The sequence below is a fragment of the Mustela putorius genome, unplaced genomic scaffold (genome assembly GCF_011764305.1).
Source record: "Mustela putorius furo isolate JIRA1106 unplaced genomic scaffold, ASM1176430v1.1 tig00000695_pilon_pilon_pilon, whole genome shotgun sequence".
Taxonomy (NCBI): domain Eukaryota; kingdom Metazoa; phylum Chordata; class Mammalia; order Carnivora; family Mustelidae; genus Mustela; species Mustela putorius.
Window position 1 is genome coordinate 7,274,916 of NW_025421447.1, and position 20,391 is coordinate 7,295,306.

General features: G+C 52.6%; 1 protein-coding gene across 9 annotated transcripts; it reads left to right on the forward strand.

Moving 5' to 3' along the window:
• Positions 1-10: 10 nt before the first annotated feature.
• Positions 11-19,803, forward strand: CNTROB (centrobin, centriole duplication and spindle assembly protein). Of its 9 annotated transcripts, none has more exons than XR_001180793.2 (20): positions 11-1,228; positions 2,031-2,115; positions 2,332-2,413; positions 2,881-3,037; positions 4,158-4,274; positions 4,450-4,566; positions 4,913-5,011; positions 5,972-6,208; positions 6,532-6,678; positions 14,732-14,865; positions 15,174-15,299; positions 15,469-15,631; positions 16,404-16,659; positions 17,515-17,651; positions 17,841-17,930; positions 18,109-18,279; positions 18,382-18,514; positions 18,802-18,884; positions 18,974-19,046; positions 19,269-19,323. XR_001180793.2 is itself a non-coding variant. In XM_013060379.2 (20 exons), the coding sequence occupies exons 2-20, from the start codon at positions 1,148-1,150 to the stop codon at positions 19,380-19,382; spliced, it is 2,493 nt and encodes an 830-aa protein (XP_012915833.1). In that variant the 5' UTR covers positions 11-225; positions 1,081-1,147; the 3' UTR covers positions 19,383-19,803. The 9 variants fall into 9 exon arrangements, 6 of the variants coding, with proteins under 6 accessions (XP_012915833.1, XP_012915829.1, XP_012915831.1 ...); XR_001180794.2 differs by having other exon boundaries at positions 17,867-17,930; positions 19,269-19,321; XM_013060379.2 differs by lacking the exon at positions 18,802-18,884 and having other exon boundaries at positions 11-225; positions 1,081-1,228; positions 17,867-17,930; positions 19,269-19,803.
• Positions 19,804-20,391: the final 588 nt, after the last annotated feature.

The window sequence follows — 20,391 nt, forward strand, 5'->3', positions numbered from 1 at the left end:
GGGCTTTAGAAGCGGTCTGGGCGCCGGCGAGGGAGAGCGCCGGGCTGGTGACGTCATCTAGGAGAGCGAGGCGGGGCTGCGGACGGTGGGCGGGAGGCTGCCAACGGTTTTGAGTGTGGGGAAGGCGGCGGGGGTGGCTGTGCCGGGGTCCTTGGTCTCCCGGACTGGGACTCGGGGAGGGGGACAATCCCTAGTCCACACTTTGGCAAACTGAGCGGGACTGAGGTCTGGTTGTGTGGCGGGGAGTCGTTAGGGGTGGTCGGGGTAGAGGGTCTCAGGCTAGGCTGGAGGGCGGCGGACTTTTTAGAGAGGTCTGAGGGGGTGGCCGAGGGTTCACGAAGTTTCTCTTGGGTTAGCACGGAGGGAGGGATTCCGAGGAGCCTTGCTATGGCTTTCTTAACAGGAGCGGTCGGAGGGGATATACAGGAGGGTTGACCGTGGGTAGAACAGGTGCATGGCGAGGGGCGTGAGGAGGTGGGGAGCGTGAGGGTCCTGTCTCTCTGAGACCCGGGGCAGGTGAGGGCCAAATAAGACTGCTGGAGGGAAATCAGACCCCTGTTGGATTGGGTTTCAGTTTGCACGTTCTGGGTGGGAGAGTATAAGAGCGTGTGCCAGAAGTTCTTCAGCACTCCAGGGGAACTGCAGTTGTTCTGTCGCCCCTCGGTCTTCTGTCCCCACCCCCACCTCGCTGCACTCTCCTTTTCCACCGGTTCCAGGGGCTGTGGAAGGAAATGCTTTTGCCCTCTCCCATGGTCTCTGGAACCGCTGGAAATCTTTCCTCTAACCAGAAGGCCTCCCTGCTGCTACTCACTAAGGATCCTTGGCTTGGAGTCGTTCTCCTTTCTCCCAGATCTTCTTTTGGGGTGCACTTCCTCCCCTGGGGTCTCCTAAAGCAGGACCGGGAGTTCCCAGCTCTGCTGTGTGGAGTTTTCTCGTGCTTGTACTCATGGCGACATCAGCTACCAGCCCCGGCTCACCTCTCCGGGCTGAGGATCTCCTGAGTGATTCATCAGAAGCCCCTGGGTTGAACCAAGTGTCCTCTGAGGTGACCTCCCAGCTCTATGCTTCTTTGCACCTTAGTCGCCAGGCGGAGGCCACCGCCCGAGCCCAGCTGTATCTCCCCACCACCTCCCCACCTCCTCATGAGATGGTAGATGGCTTGGCCCAGGAGCTGAGTCGCAGCTTGTCGGTTGGCTTGGAGAACAACTTGAAGAAAAAGGTGAGAGAGGTGTGTCTTGGTGACCTCTAGGATCTTGGAATGGGCGCTGGTTTGAAAAAAAAAAATGTTGCTTTTCTGAGACTTGAACTCCTGTTGTTGGATTTCAAATTCCTTTAAGTGACAGAGTCCCTTCTCCTTGTTCCTGGGAGCAAATGTTTATGGGGGTGGAAGTGGCCTGGGGGATGCCATAATTTGGAAAATTGTGAAACTTCTAGGGTTTTGTGGTCAGAGACACCTGCACCACAGGGCTGGTTGCTGTGCCTTGACTTGGGCACTGAATGAGGATAAGGTTTCTTCAACTCAAGAGGGAGCTAGGAACACAAGGATAGCAAAATTTGCTAAGCTCCTTCCAGCTCAAAGCTCGTTTGACTGTATGGTTTACAGTTGGGCATGTCAATCATTAAAACATGGTCTAATCGATGATGCATGTCACAGAGAGGTTGGTTATTAGTGTTGCACACTGGTTGGGTTTGGAAAACTGGAGGTATCTTGTGATGGGCACTAGGAGCAGTTTGGAAAACTAATAGCCCTGAACTGTATGGTTTTTAGACGAGGTACTTGTTCTCTAGTTGGCAAGGATCCTCAGCAGGCTTGTCTTACTGTGCCCAATTAATTTATTTACTTACCTGGTTTCTGTAGACATTTGAATTTCAACCCTTATTGAGTCAGTTCCAGTTTTCTTGGCTATCCCAGGTGCTGGAGTAAAAATTCTTGGGTTTTAGGGGTCCCAGATGCCAGGGAATCTGGCAGTAGGTAGAACATAAGTCGTTCAGATTGCTTCTGATCTTCGTGTTGTTTTTTTTTTCCCTAGGATGGCTCCAAGCATATCTTTGAGATGGAAAGTGTTCGGGGTCAACTACAGAGCATGCTCCAGAACTCCCGGGATGCAGCCTATCGTGAGTTGAACCCAGATTTAAGGGGTGGGAGAAGGCAGAGAGTGGAAGGCGTCTGAGACAAGAGAGGGCAGGAGGAAAGGCTCCAGTTCTTTGGGAGAGCGGCTGGAGAAGTGCATAAAGTCAAAAGGAAAGGCCCTCTCCTCTCTTCATCTGCAAGTGCTCCCTGTTCCTATCCTTACCTGACTCTGGCTTTGCGGTCCCTCTGGCTGCCTGCAGGCGATCCCGTCACTCCGGGTCCTGGCTCAGAGAGACGAGAAGAGGACTCCTTTGACAGTGACAGCACAGCCACCTTGCTTAAGTGAGTTCCCCTTGGGGTTCTCCTGGTTTGCGTGCTTGTTTTCTCGGAAAGCTGCGTGTTCTTTTCCTTAGTTCTGTCTTTCCTGCTTTTCTGTCTCTTGGGACCTAAGATGCTGTACCTTAGCTTTTGGTTTTCATCCTTTTCTTTTCTTATTTTCTATCCCCCTTTACTCCTTCTTGAACGTGGGCATCTGTTGCCTAGTACCTGGCTTTCTCCCAACCTCTAGTCCTTCTTCCCCCAGAAGAGTTGGCTTGTTCCTGCTAAGACTTTTACTGCTGGGAGTGTGGTAGACAGGGAGGAGCAGTGTGGAGTGAATCATGGTACCTGAGTGCTGTCCAGCTCTATGACTTTGGCCAAGTCTCTTGTTCTTTCTGAGTTTCCGTTTCGTTGTTTGTAAAATGTCACGCTTGGACTAGGGGCTCTCGAAAGCTTTCCATAGCCTGATACTCTCTGCCTGCTTTGCTCAGCACCCAGCCCCTGCAAGACTTGTCTCCGTCTAGCTCAGCCCAAGCCCTGGAGGAGTTGTTTCCCCGCTATGCCAGTCTTCGCCCGGGGCCCCCCATCAATCCCCCGGATTTCCAAGGCCTGAAAGATGCTCTGGATTCCGAGCACACCCGTCGCAAGGTGAGTCACCAAGGCTTCCTTTCAAAAGTAGCAAAGATTAGAAATAGGCTGGGTTCTGGGAAGGGATGAGGGTTGAGGGCCTGTAACCTGAGACTTTGCTCAGATGGCTCTTCAGTGAGGCTGACTTTGACCATCCGGTCTAAGATGCACACCCCTCTTCTGGGTGGGTGTTCAGGTCCCTTGGGTGCTTCCTTCATAGAGCTTATCACAGGGGCACCTGGGTGGCTCAGTTGGTTAAGCATCTGGCTTCGGCTCGGGTCATGATCCTAAGGTCCTGGGATCGAGCCCCGCATCAGACTCCCTGCTCAGCCGGGAGCCTGCTTCTCCCTCTCCCACTCTTCCTGCTTGCGTTCCCTGTCTTGCTTTGTCTTTCTCTGTCAAATAAATAAAATCTTAAAAAAAAAATATATATATATATATATATGTAGCACTTATCACAGTCCCAGATATCTTGTCTGCTTCTAAAATTTAAGCTGCTTGAGGATCAGATCTTATCTTGTTCAGCACTGTCTTCCTAGCGTCTGGAATGTGCCTGACACAAGGATACATTCCAGAAGCGTGTAGGGAATAAACAACATGCCTCGCTGGCTTTTGCGAAGGCTTTATGGCTACTGGTGATACAATGGACTGTCTCTGCAAGCCTCAGTGTATGTGAAGGAGGCAGAGAGGTGGACTAGGCAGGGGAGAGGTTACAGTCATTGGTTGTGTTGTCCTTTTTGGAACCGTCTCTTCGTCTGTTTGAAACTGCCTGGGCCTGAATGAAAGGTTTCCTCCTTTCTCCTTGGCCACGTTTAACCATTGTGCCTAGTGAGCTGCTTTAGGCACGAGTCACCTCCCACTCTGCGGTGTGGGCTGTTGCTGTCCTGCCAAAAGGTCCGCAGGAGTCTTCCTTGGGAGATCCAGGAAATAGAAGAGCCTGGAAGCCAAGCCCTGTCTCCTGAGCTGGTCTTGGCCTCTAGATTCCTGCTCCAGAATTCCTGATTCTTCTTCTCCAGACCTATTCTGTTCTTGGGACCTGGGCTCCCTTTCTTCAGCCCATTTTCGCCGAGAGGCGCTGGGAAGTTTGATGATTTCATCAGACTAGAGATGTGACACCCAGGCTTGTCCTCCTCCTCCTCAGCATTGTGAGCGCCATATTCAGAGCCTCCAGACCCGGGTGCTGGAGCTCCAACAGCAGTTAGTTGTGGCTGTGACTGCAGACCGCAAGAAGGATGTCATGATCGAGCAGCTGGACAAGGTGCCAGGGTGGCAGAAAGCGGGTGGGTCTCTCCGTGGGGGGCGCCGAGAAACAGGAAAGGTGGGGTGGCCGCCCAGCATTTCTCTGTTCACGCTAAGAGCTGGGGGTGGGTTTACCGACCCCCGGGAGAAGGTAAAAATTACTGTGAAATTCCATTTTCCTTTCCTCCCCTGAGACCCTGGCCCGAGTGGTGGAGGGCTGGAACCGTCATGAGGCCGAGCGGGCAGAGGTGCTGCGGGGGCTCCAGGAGGAACGGCAGGCCGCTGAGTTCACCAGGAGCAAGCAGCAGGAGGTGGGCAACCCGCATTGGACAGCATGAGAGCCTGCGGTGCAGATCGATAGGGGAAGGGGTCCACATAGCTCCGAATCTGGGTCCCCAGCAGGCTGAGCTCAGTCTCAGAGCTGCAGGCCCGGCTGTTCTTGTCCCCATTCCTCTCCCTGCCGTTACTGTTCCTGCTGCCGGACTTGCGTCTTCCACGTCTTCCTAGATTTTCCCACACTGTGCAGTCTTCTCTTCAGGCCCCCAAGTGGCGGAGTTAAGGCTCACTTTTAAAGTCGATATTGCGGAAGCTTTCTGCAGTGTAACGTGCGGGGATTCCCCTCCGTTCCTCTGTCCTGTGTTCCCCTGTCCCTGAAAGACAGTGACCCACCTGGAGCAGAGCCTTTCCGAGGCCATGGAGGCCCTGACTCGTGAGCAGGAAAGTGCAAGACTGCAGCAACGGGAAAGAGAGACACTGGTGAGCGAGCCGGGCTGGGTGCACTCCAGGGGAGGCCACTCATGAATTCTAGAGTGCTGTGGGCCATCGGTGGGTGTGGGAGCTGCACCAGGGGCATGTTTCTCCAAGCCTGTCCCTTGGAACGCTCATTCTGCTAGGTCCTCTGTGAATGGGGCTTGGCTGCCAAGTTGGCTTGAGAGACTCTACAAATCATCGCCTCACCAGAATTCTCTGGGGGATCGGCCTACTGTGTAGATTCTGGGGACCCGTCGCCGGGGGTAGATGTGCTATGGGGCCGGGGAGCTGAAATGTGCCAAAATATCAGCAGCTTCCTAGGTAGTTTTGTGCAGCCAGGTTTGGGAACTCAGGTCTAGGACAGAGCCAGAAAAGGTATGGGGTGAGACTCCGTCGGGTTTCTTGTTGCTGAAATGGTACGATGATTACCTGTATGAATCAGCAGCCGGGTCTGGAACTCGGTCGTGTGCGTGACGTGTGCTGGTGACATGTGAGCCTGTCCTTGTCATCTTCACGGGCTTTATCCCACAGTCCCAGGTCATGGCTGCTGCTTGGCTGACTCATGACCAGAGGCTGGACCTTCTAATCTTGGTGCAGCTTCTTTTAATGGCGATAGCGACAGCTGTCGCATATTGAGCGCTGAGCGCATGCCTGACACGGCTAATTGCTCTCTGTGTGCTCTTTGCCGGAATCCTCACAAGGCAGGCCCTAGATACAAGGCCAACTTTGAGGAGAAAGAGGTGTGCCTACGAACACGTAGCAAGTGACAGCTGGGACGCAAACAGATTTGAGCCCGGATGTACCGAATTCTAGAACATACGCTCCTGTTTGCCATGTCATAGGCCTGTGGGTCTGACAGCTGTTGCGTTTTTAGGGGACACGATTCTTAGCGGGTACACTGGACGGGGGCAGACGGCTGGTCTCTCGAGGGCTTGCTCAGGGTCACGGTTTTCCCTGGGACTCCAGGAGGAGGAGCGGCAGGCGCTGACCCTGAGCTTGGAGCTGGAGCAGCAGCGGAGCCGGGCCCTGCAGGAGGAGCGGGATGAGGCTCGGGCAGGGCAGCTGAGTGAGCACCGGCAGCTGGAGACACTGCGGCTGGCCCTGGAGGAGGAGCGACAGGCCTGGGCCCAGCAGGAGCGCCAGCTGCAGGAGCGCTGTGGGGCCCTGCAGGAGGAGGCGCGAGTGCAGCTGGAAAAGGAGAAGGTTAGAGCGGCCGTCACAGGGTGGGGGACCCCAGCTGAGGGCCGGAATGACAGAATGAGATGGGTGTCAGAATGTGGGGCAGAGGGGACGGGGCTGGAGAGCAAGGAACTGTCCGTGGGGCACATGGTGGAAGGAGTGGGGCCGGGGGGCACCTGGTACCCAGAAGACCGAAGAGTGAGATGCTCCAGAGCCCAGCAGAGAGTCAGGTGTGAAGAGGGCGAGCAGTGGCTTGGGTTTCAGGGCGTGGGAGGATGCCTTTGGGAAGGGAGGTGACTGGAGGACAGCAAAGGGGACACGCAGTTGAATTGGATCTCCTCTCCCAGGGGAACGCACAGAGGGAGGCGCAGGCGGCACGGGAGGCCCAGCAGCAGCTGGTGCTGGTGCAGTCAGAGGTGCGGCGGCTAGAGGGCGAACTGGACACGGCCCGGAGAGAGCGGGACGCCCTGCAGCTGGAGATGAGCTTGGTGCAGGTCAGGGGGTGGCGCGGTCCTGAGGTTGCTGTCGGTCTGAGGCCCAGGGACCTTTTGGGAGTCATGGCCAATGCTGCCATTTTTTACCAGGAATTTTGAGCCCTAAAGCCTTCTGCCTCGTCCGTGGGGCACACAGTGCCTGAGACTGTGTGTCCTGCTAAGCCCTGTACGTACCACATGTTTTCTGTATGGCCGCACCTATGGTCAAGGTTAATTTATAAGGTATTCACAGTAAGAGATGGACGGTCACTCATGTTCTACCTGAGCACTTACAGCAGCTGATCGCGATAAGTTATGCGAATACGGTCTCTCCGCACGGCTCACTGTCCCTCCCTCACCTGTCTCCAGGTGAGGTTGTGAGATGGGGAGGTGCTCAAGTAGGGGTGTGGAGGAGGCGCGGGTGCAGGCATGGGACACGGCATTAGGCTGCTACCGACCTTCCTGATCAGGAGGGGGTTGGCCTGCTGGGGGACCACTGTTGACCGCAGATAACCAAAAGGCCCGGAAGCAAAATCGTGGAGGGGGTACTACTGTGTGTGTTAAGCGTGTGGTAGGGGCACACCAGTGAGGTTCCCAGAGCAAGTCAGCCTGAGTGACTTTCCTCATTAATGATGCATGTAAGGGGACGCACCCAGTTTCTGGGATAGCGAGGCCAGTGCTGGGAAGAGGACTGTCCTTTTACTTTTCACCCAGCTCACAGAGGTGATGGACTGACCATGTGGAAACTAACTGCTGGTGGAAGACTGAGGATAGGGATGTTGGTCCGGCTCCACAGCGGTGTGTGAGCAGCCGTAGCCTTCCGCAGTGCCGCTCGCCGGGTGTTCACTGAGTCTGCACAACAGCCCCGCTCTGGGTGCTGCGTGCTGGGAGCTGGGAACTGTCCTAGCCAACAGGAAGCCATCAGCTTGGGGGGGGGGGCGCTGTCTAGCACACATCTTCTTGAAGTAGCTTGAGTCTGGGTCATCTTTGCAGTGAGGTCTTCCCCACGAGCTGAGTAAGATCCGCAGCCTCTGACAATCCCCGTTCCCTCCCCTGTTTGAATGTTTCTCCTAATATGCTCCATTCTGCCCCTTTTAAAATCTTGTGGATTTCTCGAAGGCAAGGATTTTTGTCTGTTCATTGTTGAATCCTGCAGTAGTGCCCGGGTTTAGCTTTATTCCAGCCATTGATTTCCTTACTGTTCCATCCGTAATGGAAAGGGAGGTATTGATGCTTCCAGCCACTGCTGCATGGCGGTCTGCCCCTTTGTCTTCATATGTTTCGGGGCTCTGTTAGGTACATAGATGTTTATATTGTCGTGTTTTCTTGATATAACCTTTTTTGGCTTAAAATCTACTTTGTCTAACGATCATCTCGTCCCCACCCTAGCTCTCCTGGTTGCTGTTTGTTGCGTAGGCTGTCTCTTTCCATCCTTTTACTTAACAGGCTTTTGTGTCTTTGTATCTTACGTGGGTCTCTTGTTGACCACATATAGTGGATCCTGTTTTATTTTGTTGTTTAATCCCTTCTGCCAATTTCTGCCTTTTAATTGGAGAGTTTAATTCATTTACATTTAAAGTAATTACTGGCGAAGAAGGACTGATTTCTGCCATTTAACTATTTGTTTTCCGTATGTCATCCTTGTTTCTGTTTTTCAGTCACCCTGTTTGGATTATTTCATCAATATTTTGTGTACCATTTTCGATTCTCTTTGTTTTTCCTTTTCGTACATTATTAAAGTCATTTTCTAAATGATTCCCTTGAGGTTACAATTAATGTCTTACAGTAATGGTCACTAGCGAAGGACACTATCTTCAGTTTCAACAGTGTGGAACCAGTGTTCCGTACGTCTGCGTCTCTCCACTTTCACATTTTTACAGACACAGATTCCTCATCCTGTTTGGTGCACCTGCCTTTTATATCCCATAGGAAGAAAGGAGCTACCGACTGAAAGCACGGTAGCACAGGCGTCTGTGTTCACTCACGGAGCAGCATTCATCGGCGTTCTTTATTTCTTCGTATGGCTTCTGGTCACTGGCCTGCAGCCTCCCTTCATTCTTCGGTAGGTCAGGTCTCCTAGAAATGAATGCTCTTAACTTTTGTTTATCCAAGAATGACTTAATTTCTTCTTCGTTCTTGAAGGTCTTCATGTTTTGTTTCACTTGACCATTGATTTTCCTTTGGCCCTTGGAATGTGGCATTCCACTGCCTTCTGGCCTCCGTGACTTCCTGTGAGAAGTCGGCAATCAGTCTTACGGAGGCACTATCCTAAGGGGCAAGGGGCTTCTCTCTTGCTTCTTTCTCTGTGTTTTGTTTTTAAGATTTTTATATATTTATTTGAGAGAAAATGTGCACATGAGCCTGGGGATGAGCAGGTGGAGAGAGACAAGCAGACTCTGCTGAGCAGGGAGCCCGACGCCGAGCTCAACACAAGCTCAGTCCCATGACCCTGAGACCACGACCAGAGTTGACATCAAAGTTGGCCGCTTAATGGCCTGAACCCCAAGGTGCCCCTCTGTGTTTGGCTTTTGACAGTATGACTGTGCTATGTTGTAGTGTGGATCTCCTTTAGTTCATTCTGTTTAGAGATTATTGAGTTTGGGGGATGGGTGGATTTATGTCTGTTATCAAATTTGGGAAGTTTGGGGCTGTTTTTGTTTTTGTTTTTGTTTGGTTTTGTTTGTTTGTTTGTTTTTTCAGATTTTTTTCTGTTCTTTCTCTCTTGTCATTCTGGGACTTTGCTGATGCATCTGTTGCTAAGGCATCTATGGGATGTCCTGCAGGTCCCTCGGGTTCTGTTCAGTTTCTTGATGGTTCTTTCTTGTTGCTCATTGGATTGCACAATTTCTGTTGTTTATCCTCTGGTTCCTTGGCCCTTTCTTCTTCCTGCTGAACTCTGCCAGTGAGTCCCTTTGGTGAATTTTTTAAATAGTCTTTATTTTGGGAGGCAGTTATGTGTTCAGAGCAAAAGTGAGCAGAAGGTACAGAGATTTCCCATATACCCTCTACCTCCACAGACACATAGCCACCCCCATTACCAACGTCCCCCACCAGAGTCGACCATTGGTTACAATGGACAAACCTACCTTTACACGTCGTTATCACCTAGAATCCACAGAACACTTTGGGGTTCCCTGTCGCTGTTTTACATTTTATGGATTTGGACAAATTTATAATGACATGTATCCACCTTTATAGTGTTACACTCAGTGTCACTGCCTTAAAAACCCTTGGCGCGTGTCCTGTTCACCCCTTCCTCCCTCTAGCCCCTGACAACCATTGGTCTTTTTTACTGCCTCTGTAGTTTTGCCTTTCTAGAATGTCATATGATTGGAGTCCTACGATATGTAACCTTTTTAAACTCACTTCCTTCACTTAGTGATAGGCATTTACATTTCTTCCGCATCTTTCTGTGGCTTGATAGCTCATATCTTTTTAGTGTTAAATAATATCCTGCAGTCTGGGTGTGCCGTGGTGTATTTAGCTGTGTGCCTACTGATGGACACCTTGGTTGCTTCTCATTTCTGGCAGTTAAGAATAGAGCGGTAAACAGCCAGCTGCAGGTTTTGGTGTGAACTTAAGTGTTTAACTTCTTTGGGTAAATACCAAGGAGCATGGGTGCTGCATTATGTGGTTAGAGTACATTTTGTTTTGTCAGAAACCACCACCGTGTCTTCCAGAGTCGTCATACCATTTTGCGTTCCTGTCAGCAATGAACGGGTGTGTTCCTCTTGCTCCACATTCTCTCCAACATTTGTTCTGGTCGATGTTCTGGATTTCGGTTATTTCAGTAGGGGTGTATAGTGAAATAGGGGTATGGAGTGGCACCTAGTAAAATTTTCATATTATCAATTGTACTTTATTGCTCCAGAATTTCTGTTTGGTTCTTTTTTCTAATTTATGTCTCTGTTGACTTTTTCTCTTTGTTCCTTAATTATCCTGATTTCCAGTTGGTTGTCCAGATAGTTCATTGAACATATTTAAGCCTGTTGATTCAGTGTCTTCGATTAGTAATCCCAGTGTCTGGGCTTCCACAGGAGACGTTCCTGTCAAATCTCTTATTCCTCTCTCTCTCTTTTTTTTAAAGATTTTATTTTTAAGTAATATCCACACCAAATGTGGGGCTCCCAACTCACAACCCTGAGGTTCAAGAGTTCCATGCTCTACCGACTGAGTCAGCCAGGCGCCCCCTACTTATTATTATTTTTCTAAAGGTTTTATCTATTTATTTGAGAGAGAGCACGCATGCACACATGTGAGGGGTGGGGCAGAGGGAGAAACAGACTCCCCCACGCGCAGGGAGCCTGATGCGGGACTCGATCCCAGGACCCTGAGATCATGACCTGAGCTGAAGGTAGACGCTTAACCCACTGAGCCACCAAGGCGCCCCTTTACTTATGTTTTTATTATTGATTTATAGCTTAACTTTGTGATTAGAGAGTATGGTCTTTTAAAAAAATTGCTTAAGTGTATTCCACACAACTTTGTGTGTTGAAATATTTCTATCTTAACAAAGTGTTGCATGAATAGTATAATGAACGACGCTTACATTCACCTGTTGACATTTCGCAACATTCGTCGGTTTGGCTGCACCTCCCGGTCCCCCTCTCTCCCTTCCTCTGCCCCCATCACTGGAAAGTTTCTTGCGGATATGAGCAAATATATTATTTTTGTTACTTAAATTCTTTGAAATTTTTTGATACGTATTTTTGTTCTAATATATGGTCCATTATTCTAAGTGTCTCATGTGTGCTTAAAAATATGTATCTTATGTTATTGGTGAAGTGTTATGTATGTTAAGTGTCTATTTGTATGTGTGTTGAGTTTAATTGAGCTGTTTAAATCATTGTTTCCTTATTGATTTTTTTTTCTGTTAAAATCCCACCAAATGTGGATTTTTCTATTTCTCCTGTAGTCTGTCAGTTTTTGCTTTATACATTTTTTTTTTTAAAGATTTTATTTATTTATTTGACAGAGAGAGATCACAGCAGGCAGAGAGGCAGGCAGAGAGAGAGAGAGAGGAGGAAGCAGGCTCCCCGCTGCGCAGAGAGCCCGATATGGGACTCGATCCCAGGACCCTGAGATCATGACCTGAGCCGAAGGCAGCGGCTTAACCCACTGAGCCAATCAGGCGCCCCTGCTTTATACATTTTAAGGCCGTTATTAAGTGGCATATAAATTTTAAAATTCTATATCTTCCCTGGTAAATTGGATGTTTTATCCATATGACATAACTTTCTAGATCTCTCCAGGCCTTTTATCTTAGAATCAGTTTTTGCCTAATAATATGATGTTACTAGACTTACACCAGCCTTTTCAAAAATATTTTTTAAGCTTTTTCCTTAAAGTAGAGCTTGCCTGGCCAATAGTTTTGTAATCTTTACTTCAGCCTTTATATATTTGTCTCTTAATTGGAGCATCAAATTTTTTTACATTCAGTTTATTTATTTATGGCTGGGTGTATGTTTTAACTTTAGATTTCATTTTGTCTTACATACTTAATGTTTATTCTTCTCTCCTTTCTTGTCACCTTTGAGATTCATTACTTTTTTCTCACTTTCCTTCTTTTGTCAGCTGGTTTTAAAGTTTGTCTGTTTAGGAGTCATTTTCGAAATTACAACACGCATACTTCAGCCAAAGTGAATTTATTGGAGGTAAATATCATGGACAAAGAAGGGAGCCAACATCAGCGTGGCTGGGAGTTTCCCAAAGAAATTTTAAAAATACTTTTACAATATAAAAGTTATCTGTCAGGCAAGTTTGAATAGTACAGATGTAGAAACTCTTGGTTACCTTTTTTTTTTTCTAAAGATTTTTATTTATTTATTTGAGAGACAGTGAGAGAGAACATGAGAGGGGAGAAAGTCAGATGGAGAAGAGCAGACTCTCCGTGGAGCAGGGACCCTGATGTGGGACTTGATCCCAGAACTCCGGGATCATGACCTGAGCCGAAGGCAATTGCTTAACCAACTGAGCCACTCAGGCACCCCTGGTTGCCTTTCTTACCATGTCCCTTTGTATGTGTCCTTTCAGGATCTTTTCATTTGAGTTTGTGCATTGCTGCTTTTTTTTTTTTAAACGATGTATTTATTTATTTGAGGGAGAGAGAGAGAGAGAAGGAGCTGGCGGTGGTGGGAAGGGCAGAGGGAGAGAGAATCCCAGGTAACTCCCTGCGAGGAGCTAGGCACAGGGCTCAGTCCCAGGACCTGGAGATCATGACCTGAGCCGAAACCAAGAGTCGGACGTTTAACTGACCAAGCCACCCAGGTGGCCCGTGGGTTGCTGCTTTAAAAAAACATACTCATTTGCTGCAGCCTGTCACTGTTACCTCTTAATAGAGACATCTTTCCACATCCCATATGCGCAGTATGTGCAGAAAGATGGACATCGTGACTTTGAAGAGTTGTGTATTGTCACAGTGAATGGGGGCATTATAGTTTTCTAGTTTTCTTAAGCATTTTCCTTTCAATGAGAAATGTACACAGACACCAATTTTTTCACTATGAAAGTAGTGCTGCTGTGAGCGTCATTGTATGTAAGCCTTGGGCGCCCATTCTGTAGAGCAGATTAAGGGCCATCGGTGGCTCCGAAGGAGTAGCTCTTTAAGTTTTCCACCAGGAGAAGGCAGGCAGTGAGCTGTCTAGAGCAGTCAGTATCGGGACGCAGAAGTTAGACCGGGGCTGGAGTGGGAGAAAATGGGAAACAGTGCATACAGTTTTCCTTTTATAAAATGAAAATTCCTGGAGATCTGCACAGTCATGTGAATACAGTTAACATTACTCACCTGTACGCTTAGAAGTGGTTAAGAAGGTAAATTTTATATTATGTGCTTTTTTCTACCACAATTTTTAAAAATTAAAAAAAAAAAAACTACATTGGTAGAATCGCGAAGGGTTTCACATGGCAGGAGAGCGGGCCGAGTGGGATTGCTGTACAAGCTGTTTTGGGCAGCCATACTCCATTCTTCAGGCAGCGGTGGCCTTTGGATGGTTTCAAACAAGGGGAAAATTTGAGCACATTTGTATTCTAGAATATTCTCTCGGGCACAAAGTGGAGGATCTCCTGGGGCAACGTGAGAGAGGGTGCAGGGTAGAAGAGAGCGCAGGAGATCAAGTGGGCGTGACCTGGTAGTGAATGGCCGACATCGTGAGCCGGGGACTAAAGTCAGGAGATGTTCAGGAGGTAGAACGGAAAGGGCCCTTTCGAAGGTGGACAGAAGCAGGAGAGTCAGGGCTGACCTATAGTGCAGGTGTCCCTGTGGAGAGCCGTGCCAAGAACTAAGGCAAGAAGTCACGTAGGAGGAAAAGGTTCGAGTGTAAAACACCAGGTGAGCTCAGTGTTGGAGCGGTTTTGTTTGAGGTGAGCCAAGAACCCTTATTCAGGAGGCTTCTGGGTGTGTGGGCGTAAAGTCCAGTGAAAGCGACAGATTTAGAAAGCGCTCAAGGTATAAATTGTAAGAAAAAACATAGCCCTGGTGCCCCGTGTTTACTAACACACGTGAAAGCCTCTGGGACCTGGAATGTTAGGAGGCTGTCAGGGAGAGGACTGAGGACGGAGCTCGAGAAAGCGTCCGCCCCCATTGGGCACTTGGGGGAGCAGGGGGCGCGGGGTTGTGGGGCTGGCAGCGGGGCAGGGGTGAGGGACACGGACTGCCGGTATGGCAGGCAGGACCCCATGAGACAGAGATGAGGAATCATCCCTGTGGGATTCAGAAGTCCGGTTAGGCGTGGGGCAGTCGGGTTTCAGAGAGACGCAGAAGGACTGGGAGGAGAGAGAGGAAGGAGCCTGGGACACGGCCCAACCCTGCGTTAGGCGGAGGGGACAGGGACGTCCGCTGCCCGTCGTGGAGATGGGCTCCTTTGACCTGTGCCTGCTTTAGGCTACACAGATACTTCTTTTGTTCGGTGTCACCTGTCCTTTCGCGGGGTGAACCCCAGAGTCCCACCTGGGAGCCTCCCCTCCTTCCTCCCTGTTCTTCCTCCCTCTGGCGTGGGGCGGGGGTGCTGGCTGTTCTGTCTGCCTCCCGTCCAGCCCCAGCCTGGGGAGCCCTCAGCTAGCCTCTTCTCGCTCCTAGGCGCGCTACGAGAGCCAGCGGCTGCAGCTGGAGTCTGAGCTGGCCGTGCGGCTGGAGCAGCAGGTGACCGAGCGGCTGGCGCAAGCCCAGGAGAGCAGCCTCCGGCAGGCCGCCTCCCTGCGGGAGCAACACAGGTGCTGGGCCCTCCTGGGTGCTCCCCTGCCTGGACAGGGGCAATGCTGGGCCTCCCCCTGTCTCTCCCCGACCAGCGTTTTCTGGAAACGCTTCTTCAGTGAGCCACTGTCCCACACACCTTCACCTCAGGGTCTGCTTCTGGGGACCCTGTCCTCAGACGCCTGCTCCGTCCCTCCTTCCTGAGCCCCCCAGGCCTCGGCCAGCCTGGCCGGTGCTCTCGCCGTCACAGGCACAGCTTCTGGCCCTTTCCCCTTTGATGACCTTGGTCTCCAGGCTCAGCCCTCAGTCCTCCCCCTCGCCCTCCCAGGAAGCAGCTGCGGGACCTGAGCGCACAGCACCAGCAGGAACTGTCCTCTCAGCTGGCCCAGTTCAAGGGGGAGGCGGCGGAGCGGGAGGAGCGGCAGCGGCAGGTGCTGCAGGACTACGAGCTCAGGTCCGGTCCCTGCAGCCACCCTTTCCCGAGCGCAGAGCCCAAACCGGGCAGGGCGGAGGCCTGCCCTCTCCGTGGGCCTGTCCGTGTCTACAGCAGCCCCGGCACCTCTCCGAGTCTCGGTGCCCGCTCCCTCTGAGGCTACCCATCCCCTCTGCCGTCTCTCCCCCAGGCTGGCCCGGGAGCAGGCCCGGGTGCGTGACCTGCAGAGCGGCCGCCAGCAGCTGGAGGAGCAGCGGGCCGAGCTGGTGGAGAGGCTCCAGGCCATGCTGCAGGCCCACTGGGAGGAGGCAAACCAGCTGCTCAGTGCCCCCACGCTGCCTGCAAACCCCCCGGTAGGCATCACCACTCGGACTTGGCTGATCCTGAGGTTGGTCCTAGCACCGCATTGCTGGGGAACCCCCGTGTGCTTCCTTGAAGAAGAAGGGAGTCTTTTCGCCGTGGTCGCCGCTCTCCCAGAGTGGCCCCGACTCGGGGGACCCGGCTCTCCTCCCCTAGCCCCAGACGAGTCTCACCCTGAGAGCCCCAGAGGAGCCTCGCCCTGTTCTGGTGGCATCTCCCACTTCCTGGCCATAATTTGTCAGTTTTTATTTTAAGCTAAAATCTCATTCGGAAGAGATAACACACACATGAAGAAAGGGAAATCAAATAGTTCGTAAAGGCGTGCAGGGGGACGTGCTCTCCATCCTCCCCTGCCCCCGGGCTCTGGCGCTCTGCCCGGAAGCGGCCCCCGCGGCTTGTGCCTCGTGCTCGCCTGGCCCCCGTGGTGGCCTCCCGTGCGTGGCGGCGGGACTTCTCACTTGACCAAGTGTGCATTCGTGGCATCAAAGTCGGCCTCTCCAGTCTGCTTCCATGCACAGAGCTGATGTAATTATCATTCGCACACGTCTCCGTGCCTGCCTGTCTTACCTGTACAGCTTCTGGAGCAGGAACTGAGAGGTTGAAAATAAGCATCAGAAAAAGGGATGGGAGGTGGTGGTCGTTACCAGATCCCTTCCTAGGGGCTTTCTGCTCACACATCATCTTTAGCGTAGAATCCAGGTGCCTGTGCCCAGTCTCGGGTCTGCGTGCACAGGGTGTGAGCTGCCTTCTTTCCTCTGTGCCCAGGTCCCCACCACCAGCCCCTCCAGCCCTGGGCCTCAGGAGCCGGAGAAGGGAGAGCGGAGGCTGTGGCCTCTGCCTCCTGTGGCCGTGGCCCTGAAGCCTGCGCTGCAGCAGAGCCGGGAAGCCGGGGAGGAGGCGCTCGGAGGGCCGCCGCCTGTCCTCTGCGGCTCCTCCACAGACCTCGGCCTCCTGCTGGGCCCCTCCTTCCAGAGCCAGCACTCTTTCCAGCCCCTGGAGCCAAAACTCACCTCATCCTCGGGTAAGTGGGGACCCGCGTCCCTCACGGGCGCCCTCTCACCTCTCTGTGTGCAGCTCCGTCAGTTTCCCAGCCCCCAGCCGTCTCCGAGACCAGGAGGTGCTTGGAGCAGGGAGAGTTCGTGGCAGTCTGACACCGCTGGGCTTGATGGGAAACAGACCTGGGACCCGGGTGCTCTCCAGAGCCGATTTGGGGCCACGTGAGCCCTTGACGCTGTCTCTCCCTGCGCAGCTCCTTCCTTGGTGGACCATGCTCTCTGCCAGGTTCTTGCTCTTCTCTCCGCCGTTTGATCGGCTGTGACACTGGTCGCAGCCCGTACTCCAGACATTGGTGTCTCTGTGTCTTGGGTCCAGCTCAAGGAGAGGCGCCCCGATGGGTCGGTCACTGTTCCTTGGGTGCGGTGGCATTTCCTGGCTCGCCGGCGTCCACTTGGGTGGACGGCGGCACTCTGGTGTGCAGGCCTGACAGCCCGGGTCCAGTGAAGAATGAGAGACGGGTGATATCATGACTTTAAATGTAGAAATAAGTAGTCATAGTTAAAAAGAATGAGGGCGTGTTCCCCTCCACGCCAGAGCGTGTCCCTTAATTTCAAGCCATTCTGAGCATCGGCTTCTGGTCTTCAGGGAGCTTGTGGTAAGGTTTCTTTGCTCAGAGTCCCAGTGGCACAGCCTTCCCCTGCCTGCCACAATTCTCAGAACCCAGCTGGGCCTCTCTCCAGCGACTGCAAACTTTGGCCCTGCCCTTCTCCCAGCTGGGATGCCCTCTGTATCTAATAGGCCTTTTTCTCTGGGCATTTGGGGTTCTTTTGTAGCTGACTCCCTTCCCCGACAACACACACGTGGCTGTTTCCCTTTCCAGCTGGGACCTTCCACCCTGACCACAGGCCGGAGCGGCCGTTCCCTGAGGAAGATCCTGGGTCTGATGGCGACAGCTTCCTCAAGCAGGGGCTGCCGCCCCCCTCCCAGCTCGAGGGCCTCAAGCATTTTTTGCAGCAGGTGAGAGAGGGCCCCTGCCCGTCCCTCCTCACCTCCTTCTCCCCTTCTCCGTTTTCTTCTCCTGGGGCTGTCCCCCTTTCAGGACTGGTACTTGTTTCGGTCTCTCTGATTCCTGCCTCATAACCCCCTTCTGGAACTTTCCCTGGGTCTGCCTCCCAGACCCAGGTGTGTTTCTTTATTGGTCCTCAGGGAACCTTACTGTGTTGTCCCCACAGCTGCTGGACACGGTCCCCCAGAACAGTGAGGCCCCCTCTGTGGATCTGTTACCCCCGAAGTCTGGTGAGGGCTGACTCTGAAGAAGGCTGGGGCTGGAGTTGGGGAAGGTGGGATCTGACTGCGGACCTTTGGGAGCTGGCAAAGGTCATAGAGCCTTGTGAGGACTGGGTGGCGGGGGGGGGGGGCATCTCCTTGTCCCTTGCCCCACTGCTTGATTGTCGCATCTCGTCCTTCTTGCTAGGTCCGCTGGCTGTCCCGTCCTGGGAGGATGCCCCGCGCGTGCCCCACCTCCCACCCCCCGTTCATAAAACCAAAGTGCCCCTGGCCATGGCGTCCAGTCTTTTCCGGGCACACGAGCTTCCCTCAAGCCAGTCCCAGAGCAGCGGTCCCAGCGGCAGCTCCCCGGACACCGGTACGCGGGCCGTGGCTTCCTGGGACATAGACAGGGGAGGTCTCGGTGCGGAGCCAGTACCTGGAACTGAAGGCCCTTCTGGGTTCCCGCTGCGCCTCTCAGGTGGAGACGGGCTGGCTCCGGTGGGGCAGCTCATGGATGTGTCTCAGCTCTTGCGACTGTACCAGGCTCGGGGCTGGGGGGCGCTGCCGGCAGAGGACCTGCTGCTCTACCTGAAGAGGCAGGAACACGGCAGGTACCAGCCAGGAGGGCACTGGCAGGGGGGTGTGGCCCATGGGCAGCCCGGCTCAGACGGACCAGCGGGCCGGGTGTGGGCCACGGAGCCACGGAGAAGCATCCCTTGTTCCTTCCCGGGGAAGGAAGTGAGGAGCGGTGGGCCCACGGTCTTCTCTCTTCCTCTGTCCCTCGGGGCTCCCACCTCTCTCTGGTCTCTTCCTTTCCAGTGTCCGTTTCCTCACCTGTGACTGCCACCTCTGTGTCTTCATGTCCTCCTGCCTTAGCTTTCCGCTCTTTACCCCACAGCTGAGAGCTCAGAATCTAGGACTGTGACCTCCTAGTGTACCTCCATAGCGAGTCTGCCGGGTGTCCTCCCGTGGGACCCCCAGGTCCGTCTTGTTTGTTCTTCTTCCCGAGACAGATTGGGGAGTGGGGCGGGGGGCAGCTCCCCATCCTCATCCCTCCGTTTGTGTGGCAGGACCGACAGCCGAGGGGATAATGTCCCCAGAAGAAACACAGACTCCCGTTTGGGTGAGATCCCCCGGAAAGAGGTGAGGGGTAGTGGAGCAGGGATGGGGGCGTGGAGGGGCTCTTGCTGACTGGTCCCTGGCTGGATCCATTCTATGTTGCCCAACCTCTACTTCCTGCCCATCTTCCATAGCATGGTCTCTCCCCTCTGCTGAGTGACTGTGGGCCCTTGTGCTCGGAGCCTTTCCGCAGTGGCGGGGAGGCTGACTCTGCCTCCTTTTCTCCTCACCCCGGATCCCCTCCAGGTGCTCCCTCGCCGCCTTGCTCCAGCCCCTAAGACCGAAAAACCTCCAGTTCGCAGGAAAGGTGGCCACCCTGCCCCCAGCAGCGCAAGGAGTCGGGGGGGCATCTGGAGATGAGCCCCCTGCCCTCTCTACTCTTATTTTAATAAATGCTCGAGAGTCTGCATTCAAGTCTCTTGACTGCTAGGCATCTGCAGAAACGGAGATTTTATAGGAAACTACTTTGTAAAAAAACCTCATTCTGCTTGAGTATGTTTTTTGTATGTTGTACGTTCCTGTTTTCTATTCTGTGGGAAAGACATGAAGACTTTGAAGAAAGATGGCCTCTGGCTGGGTCTGAGAAGTTCCTGTGAGCTAATGCTCAGTGTTTCGAGAGTAGGACGTGCAGAGCGATTTTAGCTGCAATTGGCGGTGGAATTATGGAAGATTCTAATTTTCTTCTTTATATGTTTCTGTATTTCCGTATTTTCTAAAACAAGCGTGTATTACTTAATCAGAAAAAACAAACTTGTAATAAAAGTAAATTATTGTATAAAGAGTTTGAGTAAAAATTTGATTGTCAGGGGAGAGTATTTGTTCCTTTTTTACTTTTTTTGGAAGATTTTATTTATTATGAAAGAGTAAGAGAGGGAGAGAGCAAAGCCAGGGGGAAGGACAAAGAGAAAAGCAGATTCCCCACTGAGCAGGGAGTCGATGCGGGGCTTAATGAGGGGCTCAATCCCAGGACCCCAAGATTATGACCTGAGCTGAAGGCAGAGGCTTAACAACCAAGCCACTCAGGCGCCCCAAGATTCTTGGTCTGTAAGGGTTAGTAAAGCTTGAGGATTGCATCCGTAGGGCACTAACTGACCCGACCTGCAGACACGCTGCAGCGGTAAGACATGGGGTAAAGACTAGACTGCTGGCCAGGCGAAAAGAAAAAAGCCACCATTACAAACCTGGCGTCGTCCTACTCACCAGAGTGAGTGCGGTGGTGGTGGTGCCCAAGTGCAAAGCTGCGGAAGGCCCCAGCGTCCCCGCATGAACAGGGACAGCCGGGAGTCCGCAGGATGACACCCCGGGACCCGTGGCCCCTGCAGCTCCCAGCTCAGCGCGGGTGGTGAGGACGCCAGGTACGGCTCTGAAG